Here is a 10,352-nt window from a genome sequence, read left to right as displayed (position 1 = left end):
CCAAGACAATGCTCTCTCTCACAATTCGATGAAAACCATGGTCAAATTGAACGCATTGCGCTTCCAACTGCTTGACCACCCAGCTTATTCTCCAGATCTAACCTCCAGTGCTTATTGGATCTTTGCAGACCTCAAAAGAATGCACCAAGGAGAGAAATTTGGCTCTAATGAAGAAGAGTCCATTTTCCACTCTACTGCTTCAAAATTTGAAAAACAAAGATATTTTGTATATCCATTTTTGCTGTTTACAATTTTTGAGGCTAAACAAATTGTCCAGTTATGTTTTTCATATTTGATTATTTTCAAAACTAGTGCAATTGTTTCATAATATAATTGTCTATAAATCCTCATGCCATAATAAATTGAGCTATTGCTATAGTGGATATAATAATAGACACTTTTTCATTGCAGCGTTTCTTTATTTCAAAATAATATAAAAGAATGAATCTCATAATTATTATTTCTTCGCCCTAGAAAAAATTATCCTCTCTAATATAATCATTGGAGACTCGAACAGTAAGGTGTAAAATACCGAAACTACAACTGTGAGTATGAAAAACGAGAAGAATTGAAAAATAGCCTCGTAATTTGAAAAATGCATTGTATCTCTACCCGACAAGTTCACAGCTAAAATTATGAGATAATGCACCAAATACATAGAATAAGATAATTTGGATAGAAACTGCATCAATGGACATGAGAGGAACGTGTTTATTAGTCCTGAAATAAACAAGATATTAGTTAATATTTACAAAAAGTAAAAATTATAGCATCATCACCTCCATTGCCTGAGACACAAAGAATTACAACCATTGCTAAAGCGCAGGACCAAATCGATCTGTTGAAACCAACATACATACCATCGATAAGAGCATTATCTGTATCATTTCTGAGGTTAAAACCATCGAACGTACAAGCTACCAGTGCTCCAATCGTTAAGACCCATGCAATGAAAGATACAAACTGAAAAAAATAATAATTTAGTTTGTACTCTTATAACATTTTGAAGTAATGCGTATAACAACATACGGCTCAGAGGGAAACTCACAATATTCAGTTTGACTTTCTTTCCTCCAGATCTCATCTTATGGATCAAATAACCAGCCAACATGCCTATAACGTATGGACCAAACCTAGCGTGTGTTTTGAAGTAATATTCATTTGTGAACGTCGGCGTCATAGATCTGAAACGACGAATCTATAGTTTAGAGGCCGAAATTCAGAACCTTGTGTTACTTCTCACCCTAAAACTACTCCTGTGAATTTGTTGGAGTAACCAATGTAAAACGGAATGCCTATTCCTGCGCCTACTAAGACAACCATCGCTGGTAGAGTATATTTCGGCCATTTTTTCAGTGGAATAAGGATTAAGGGAGATAAGAGAAAAAGTTGCATGTCTACGGAGAGATACCATGATTGGGCAATGCACTAAAAAAAATTTCTTCGTGATGAAATGACAAAATGAAAATAATTTTTTTGAAATATTGGACTATTTCAGCCGATACTATTTGATAGTTGAACATGATCAAAACAAATTTTATTCTTTCTATGTTTTTAGTAACAAAAGAATAAAATTGCATTTTTTGAAAATTTCGTTTTTTCCATTGGTTCATTTTATAATCTGTATCGGGTGTCCCAAATTCGTTGTCTTGTGAGGGAATCTAAAAATCCCTTTGAGCTAGATAAAAATTAATGGCACATTGTCGGGCTCGATTTTGAAAATCGCAACCTCATAAATTCAACTATTTTCAAACAATAAGAGAAAATTGTAAAATGGAAAGTTCTCATAAATTCATTATTGGTGATAGTAACATGAAACAAAAACATCCTCTATAGGATGTTTTTTTAAAAAAAGTGCCTATGCACTTTTTTTAGTAGAATCTTCTAGCAACAGATCTCTGGCTCAGCACATCTTCAATTGGTAAACTCATTTCATGAAATTGTTTCTATCAGAGAGTGGAAAAAAAACTTTTCAATGATCAATATTGAACTGATAAACGATGAACTAGTCGTGAAGAATTTTTCGATAATGGTTTATTTTATCAAGTTTCTTGACCCATATGTCTGAATTTATTGAATCAATTCGAACACGTGGAAAAAATAGTGTAAAATCTCAGTAACCCTTTTTTCTTCTCGCCAGAGTATTTCAATACCTTCAAATGCATTTAAAACTAATTGACTCTTAAGTATTAGTGTCTAGGAAAACGCACAATTAGTTGTTAGTCATGAGTAACAATCTGGGATCTACCGAAATTATAATTCGTCATAAGACGAATTATAATGGATCATATGATCCATATGCTCCTTGCATCTTGTGAGAATATCACGTATAGTTGATCTTCCTGAATTTAGTTAAGACCTTCATTTTCTGAAGATTACAACATTGGAATAGGAACAGCGTTAAAAGAAAATGAAAATTCCGTGTTTAGTTACTCATTCAAATACAACCGGATAAGATACTGGACTGAAGCAATTTTCTCAATTACCAAGTTATCTGAGGATATATAGTTCTGGAGATAAAGCAACGTCCACCCCCAGTTGTGCTCACATTGCTCCACTGCTAAATATTCCATAAATCCCCATCTAGGCCCATCGCCTAAAAACTTAACCAAACCGGTAGCATATACCAATACCAGAATAGCTAAGGCAGGAGTCAATCTGTTGAACATAATGTTTTAAAATATCTATTCAAAGAATAATGAACAACTCTTACCTCAAATATCTATGAAGGTACATTAGAGGAATAGATTTAACACTTTTTTCAAGATCCATTTTTGGCGTTTTCATGTAGATATACACCGTCAGCAGACCTCCAATGGTAAAGAAGCTGTCGACTGACACTGTGCCTCCCATTATAAACATATTCTTTGAATCGTCCATCCACTAGAAAAGAAATGTGATATACCGACTGAAGGCTACTGGTATCTATTTGAACATACATCGAATGCATCTTTCCAGTTGTCGATAGCACCAGATAACAAGAAGTTGACATAAACATGGCCAATTATCACCCAAACCATGTTGAGAGTTCTTAAACCGTTGATGCAGAGAAGATGATCATCGTTTTGTGAAGATTTTAACAGTTTCTTGCTATTAGTGTAGATGGAAAAAGCAGTGAGAGCATTGATAGGCTCTAAAATGAAAAATGAGTGATAAAAATTCATAGATTTATCTACTGTAAAATATTTCACGCTTCAGGTAATGATGATATATGCGATTTTCAACAGAAACATTACAAAAATATTGTCAAAATTTCGACGGTTTTATTCAAATTCATCAATTTTTGATGTTTAACTCATTTCATTGAAAACGAGAACATCACATTTATTTTTGTAAACCTCGTCAAATTGAACCATTAAACTCATGACTCACTGGAAAACCTCAAATACTCTATGTCTCTATACAGGGTGGGCCACGGACAATGGTAGGTACAAATAAATTATAACAAATGTAAAAATATCAAAAAATAAACAAATCAATATAGACCCAGTATAATTTTTTTGGTTTGCTGTAGCCTCTTGATCATTGATGTAAAGCGTGTTTTTTCAGAGCTATAGGCATTGTCCTAATAGAACGCGAATGCGCGATCATCGTAAGTTCGCGCGAATTTTACTCGTACGAACGCGCGATCAAACATATTGAACTCTAATAGGTGTCCTAACTGACAATCGCACGACGCGGTCGCGCGACTCAAATGTTTGAAACCCTATTCGCGCGAACTTAGTTCGTACGAACGCGCGATCAAACATATTGAATTTGAATAGGTGTCCTAATTGAAATTCGTGCGAAAACGTCGGAGTGGTACCGAGTGATTGCAATCGTCTCTGATCATATTGCATAGGTAGTCAAATGCTTCTGGTGACATAGACATATAATCATAAAATGCAGACTCATCTTCTCGTAAGTCAAAATATTGATTGTGAAATTTACCACGATTTGGTCTTTGCGTCCGTTGTTTTTTTTTTCATTTCCATCTAAATCCGCACAAAACGTCATCCAAATATTTCCCGACAGCAAACATTTTGCGTGTCTGACGTCCATGGTTGTTGGTATCGACCGTGCCACTGCCCGGTCACGCTCGCTCCCGTCGTCAAATCGCGCGAGCAAGATTCGCGTAATCGCTTATTCGCGTTCTATTAGGACACCCAGTTTTTGACGTCGCGCGAACACGCGATGGTCGCATCGCTCGCATCGCTCGCATCGCGCATTCGCGTTCTATTAGGACAATGCCATAGAACTGTAAATTGCAATAAAACAACGATGGATTATTCGATTGACATGAATTTTATTTATCCGCAAGATAATCTTGTGGCATTACATTTTAAATATGATTTCTGGTATATGACAGCCACGGCTGGCTCGGATGTAGTCCAATCTGGACGTCCAATTTTCGATGACTTTTTCTAACATTTGTGGCCGTATATCGGCAATAACACGGCGAATGTTGTCTTCCAAATGGTCAAGGGTTTGTGGCTTATCCGCATAGACCAATGACTTTACATAGCCCCACAGAAAGTATTCTAGCGGTGTTAAATCACAAGATCTTGGAGGCCAATTCCAGGTCCAAAACGTGAAATTAGGTGGTCACCAAACGTGTCTTTCAATAAATCGATTGTGGCACGAGCCGTGTGACATGTTGCGCTGTCGTGTTGGAACCACAGCTCCTGGACATCATGGTTGTTCAATTCAGGAATGAAAAAGTTAGTAATCATGGCTCTATCTATACCGATCACCATTGACTGTAACGTTCTGGCCATCATCGTTTTTGAAGAAGTACGGACCAATGATTCCACCAGCCCATAAAGCGCACTAAACAGTCAATCTTTCTAGATGTAACGGTGTTTCGACATACACTTAAGGATTAGCTTCACTCCAAATGCGGCAGTTTTCTTTGTTGACGTAGTCATTCAACCAGAAGTGCGCTTCATCGCTAAACAAAATTCGCTTATGAAAATCGGGAACAACGGCAATCTCATTTTACAATATTTGCAAGCGTTGTTTAGACGTGAGTCTATTCATGATGAATTGCCAAACCAAACTGAGAATAAATCACTCAACAGCTGTTAAATCGGTTTCCATCTCGAACAGTAATGCCAACTTAAAGTTATATACCTCGAAAAAAACACCCTTTATTAACATTCTTGTCCCTATCTCTAGCGATTTTTGAATAGTTTTTAATTTAATTCTTTTTACTCCAAAACATAGCTTACCTTTACGCAACCAGTAAGCATATATGATTAATTTAATTAATTTCAGTATTGATACATCCTTTCACCAACTTGCTATATCTTCACCATCTTGCTATATGATTTTTTTTATGTATCCATAAGTACAGTTTTTGTTTTATAGATGACTTGAACACCAATGGTTAAAATTAATGAAATATAGAAATAAATGTGATATTCTCTTTGTGAAGGGGAGAAGTTAACTGTTTCTTTAAAGATAACAATATTAAATTGAAAAATTTTATTTTTGATAACTCACCTTTACTCAAAAAGCAAAACAAAACATCGTAAATAGTAGAAAGGAGGGCTATGCACCCTATTGTTCCTAATACTCCCCTAAAAAGCGACATATAAATTTCCATATGTAAAAAAAAATTATCCTCACAATGCTATCCAATGTTTAGTTTCTAACTTTCTTTCGTTAGTGTAGCAGAAGTCATCGTTGAAAGATATCTCGGGGATTTTCTCAACTAAGGAATCAGTTTTTACATTGTCTCCTATACAAACACCAAAATGAAAACCATACACAGTGCTACTATTAGAAGGATCAAGTTTTTTGGCAAGGTTCTAAAAAAATTAAAAGTAGTTACACAAATGGACGATGACATTCATAGGAGAATAGTCACATAAATTACTAACTTGAAAGCAAATTTTCAAGCGAACGGGTTAAGTTTTTACTTGTATGTACAGGGTGGGCAAATAAGCGGTTCTATCTCAGGATCCACTCATTGTAGAGACTTGCGCTAAAAATTTTTACCACTGAAGTGTACAATAAAATACACTGGAAATTGTTTTGAAGTTCATACCTATACCGTTAGGGGGCGTAATAGCTATAGTCGAGTAAAAAAATGATTTTTTCTCGAAAATGTTTCATGTTTCAGTTGAAGAAAAAATATCATCACTGTAATCCTTGGAAAATTATCTATCTTTTTGAATTGTCACTTCCGAAGAGACTTGCATCTCTACAATGAGTGGAAACTGAGATATAGCCGCTTACCTACTTATTTGCCCACCCTGTTCATATGAAACAACCATTTCAAGCTCCGTGTGAGATTTCGTATCGATAGAGTCATCAGAACTATAGAAAACTCAAAAAGAATTCCGAAAAAAAATTAGCAACTGATTCAATTAAATTGTGATTTCACAAGTATAACTTTTGAGCTTCATGCAAAATTTCATGTTGACCGCGACATCGGAATTATAAAAAAAAAATGAGAGAAGCCTTTACTTGAAGTGGGTAGCTTTAGAGCGCCCGCCTATCGTGGGCCAACTGCATGATCATTCATGCAATTTCTTCTTAGAAATTTCGAGCTTGAAAGGGTCAAAGAAGAAGTTTTACCTGTTTCTTTTCTTCAATATCTTTAAGATTTTCGAGTTGTTTCTTAGTCATGTCTTTAATAAGTTCCGTTATATCCATTATACTTATAGTTGCATAGCAATATTTTCCTCTAATATGTGTCACCTCATCTTTTATAGCTAAGCATCCGTCGTATGAACCAAGATTGTAAAAATTCCCTCTCAGTATTCCATTTGGTAAAAATTTGGCAGATGCATCCAACACTAGAAATAAATATATGTTATGTAACAGCAAGAATGAAGCTCCTCTAATAATTGGGATACTTTCGTTGGATATGTTTGATATACTTAGTATGATATTGTTATTATTTTTTCATTCTGACTACCCGTTTGTCTTTTGTATTTCATAACATCATTAATCTCATCACCAAAAAACTTTGGGAAGTATACTCCTGAGGTTCCTGGGATAGTAAAATGTCTATAAGAAGTTTTTCGAAAATCTAATTGGAGAATTTTTGTTTCATTCATTACATCTTTCAGGTTGGTCGGTATATTTTGTATTCTGCTTCAACATCAATTAAAGTTATTTCAAGATGAATTTGTGACATCACAAGCGATAGATTTCATTAGCTAAAATTTCTATGAAATTGTCTATTTGTTGGCTTTACATTTACCACCTCTATATTATTTCTGTGGAGTGAATAAATATTATTATTAATTCTATAACCAGCGCATTCGCCATTTTATCGAGTTCAATTATTTGCTTCTTCTTCTTTATAGGAGGAAAAAGAAGAAGAATAATTATTTGCTTCTATATATATTTGAACATAAACCATTCAGAAATTAATGCGTGAAGGGTATCATAAAATAGTTTTACCGTGAATTATTGAAATGTTCAAACTATTTCTATTCAGTTTTGAAATATCAACAACTATAGGATATTTTTCAGAAAATACGGAAATTTTATAGCACTAAAACTTCCAAACCGCTGAAGCTTGCGGGTTGATATTCTGTTTCATAATGCATTATTCTTTTAGAAGTTCCATAATTACATTTGTGCTCTTCGAAATGAAGCATTTTATTAGTACAATATTATTATTATTTTTGGATCTTTCCCAAGTTCAACAACCACTAACGTTTTGGCTATGGGTGAGCATTTATAGTGTATAAGACAGTTACATTTCAATTTTCGTTTTTACATACAAGAAATCGATGATTGGTTTGATTGGCTTGTTTATTACACATATTAGTTTTCCATAATTCATCTTGTACCTGTTGTAATATTTCAAATTGAAATTTATTGTCAATCTATCTATTTTCAATATTCTAATTTAAATAATCACAACGTAGTGTTCATATTTTATCATTATTTCATTGTATTTTCCATTTTCACTTCACAATTATAAACAAGTTTTTCTGTAGTTAGGGAAGTTCGTCACACCATGGTTACAGATTGACCACACTGTTTGTTATTTTTCAAATTAATTCTGCGTGTCATTATTATTTTTGTTTTGTTTCAACTATCTTGTTTTTCTAGAACATGACAATCTGTCATTCAGATAACTCTGATTCAAATCCTTAATCTTTTCAACTTGAAATCTTCTCGAATACATCGCACAGTAAATTACATCTGAGTGAATCGTATAATATCTTTATTGGAAAATAGTTTTGGCTTATATATTCTACGGAAAACGCACATATTTGGTTACTATTAAATTCGGATAGCATTAAATTCTTGTAATTGATTTTGGACATATATCTAAAACATAAATGAGTACACTTAGTAACGAAATTTGTAATTGAATTTTTAATGGTGAGCAATCACTTGGTCAGTTGAAAAGACTTATTGGGTGACGTTGGTTTTGTATCATTGAAATGCATCTTTCTAACTTGAACTAATTGAATTTTGTAATCAACCATTTAACCAAACAGATATATATTTTTTTGCCAATCTACAAGATACTAACCTGACCCGGAGTCAGAATTTTAGTATATTATTGTCTCGAACTGTTATTTTTGTTATTTTAAAACGATTCACTAACTTAGTATTCCTATCAGTTTATTTGAAAGAGAATGTGTCTAGATTTGTTAGCGTGTTAGCAAATAAAACCAATGCAAAAATGTAGAAAAATACTCACTCATCAATGATGTTTCAGATATTTTCCCATCCTCGAAGATTTTATCTTTAATCTTTTCAAAATTGAATTTAGCGTTTCCATTTCCAAGGACGCTCAAAAGAAACGCTATAAAGCAGATTTTAAACATGATATTCGACTACTAACTCACAGAAGCTAGATTTCGTAGAAGTGAATGACATCAAAATCGAAATTGAAATTTATCTGATAGATATCTGATGATATAATAAATAAACTTTGTGTATTGTATTGAATAGTGAATTGTTGCACATTCCTAGAATTATTTTCATCATGTATATTCGAGAGCAATGCTTGAATCAAATTCGATAAGATTGAGAACATGTCTCGTCCATTAAAAATTAGATTAGGAGTTTTTGTTTAACTCCATATAATGAAGTAACTATTCAGACTTGTAAGGAGGAAGGAACCATATCGACTAAAAATATTTGTTCAATTCTAAGAAAAACTGAAATAATTTTTCACACAATATGTCGTGGGCTTAGTAAAAACACATTTTTCCTAGAAATTCCACTTTATTCGTCAAGATAGTTATCTTCAAGCTATTGACATCCCAGGTTGAAAATAGAAATTGAAAATGTCATTGAAAAGAGATTGAATTCAACTGTTTGTGTTATTGGTTTAGATCCAAGGAATTGTGAAAATTAATTGTAGCAATTTTAAATACCCATCGGTTGGTTAATTTGAGTATTTCTCTCAGTACTTTAGGAAAAATTTTAGAGAAAAACGAAGAAGGCAAGTAATTACATCTTGTATTGTTAGTGGAAGAAAACCTGTGCAATACGATTTAACCTTCAAAAAATCATTGAATGATATGTTCTGTACCAGAATCAAAAGCAACGAATATATCAGATTGGATAGATCGGAAAATAACCGAAACTAGGATTTTTGAGGAATGGAAAATAGTCGGAGTGTTGTACAGATAAGTAACAAAGCTGATATCAAACTATATAAATAAGAAATGTAAACAAAGTATTGGCATTGCATCTGTAGTTTATTTAAATTCTATTTTGAAATTAATTATTGTTATATCTGTTTTTTGTTGTTATAAATCCTATAAGTAATGGATAAAAGATAGGAAATTTGAGTGGAAAAATTCATATCTACATTTTTCATATCATCATACATTCATGTCTTGAATAGTTTCGATAAACAGTGACTCATGAAAGTATTTTACACCTTAGCTAATCAATTAGTTTTAACTTTGAAAGTTACGTCATAACTGCAATGTTAAAATTCTTCAGATACTGAATGGATTCTTTAAATTTTATTTCTGTCTTGATATTGCCACCCCAGCTACACAATTCAAATTTATCAACAGGTTTTTTTTGTTTTCTTCTTGTTCAGCTATCACAGTTGAAATGATCCATAAATCCTGAGATGAAATAGCACGTTTAGAGTTTATTAATAGATTTTTGAAAACAGATAATCAGTGTATATCAAGAATGCAACTGCTATTGGAGTGCCTTAAGGTGAAAAGGAACAAGCATATTTCAATGATCTTCAATGGGGTCTTTCATGGGCGACTCTTGAATAAAGAGATATCTCTCCAATCGATTTCCTTGAAATGTGAAAGTAGTCCATATTTTCACGTTATAGAACTTGAATGCCAATTTATGAAATCATTACTATATGTGTCCCTTCGTAATTTCGAAAATTTGGGATTTTTCGGATATAA

The 10,352-nt window shown here is 33.2% G+C and overlaps 1 protein-coding gene across 1 annotated transcript; it reads right to left on the bottom strand.

Moving 5' to 3' along the window:
* Positions 1 to 316: 316 nt before the first annotated feature.
* LOC123676665 (nose resistant to fluoxetine protein 6-like) lies at positions 317 to 8,858 on the bottom strand. Its single transcript, XM_045612758.1, has 11 exons — positions 8,660 to 8,858; positions 6,565 to 6,785; positions 5,611 to 5,792; positions 5,485 to 5,561; positions 2,940 to 3,133; positions 2,714 to 2,883; positions 2,487 to 2,658; positions 1,244 to 1,428; positions 1,049 to 1,184; positions 780 to 963; positions 317 to 720 (listed from the first exon to the last, which is right to left on the bottom strand). Exons 1-11 carry the CDS (start codon positions 8,784 to 8,786, stop codon positions 458 to 460), a joined length of 1,911 nt encoding a protein of 636 aa, XP_045468714.1. The 5' UTR covers positions 8,787 to 8,858; the 3' UTR covers positions 317 to 457.
* Between the last annotated feature and the right edge of the window lie 1,494 nt (positions 8,859 to 10,352).

Source organism: Harmonia axyridis, chromosome 3 (assembly GCF_914767665.1).
Source record: "Harmonia axyridis chromosome 3, icHarAxyr1.1, whole genome shotgun sequence".
Classification (NCBI taxonomy): Eukaryota; Metazoa; Arthropoda; class Insecta; order Coleoptera; family Coccinellidae; genus Harmonia; species Harmonia axyridis.
This window is presented reverse-complemented; position numbering and strand designations above follow the sequence as displayed.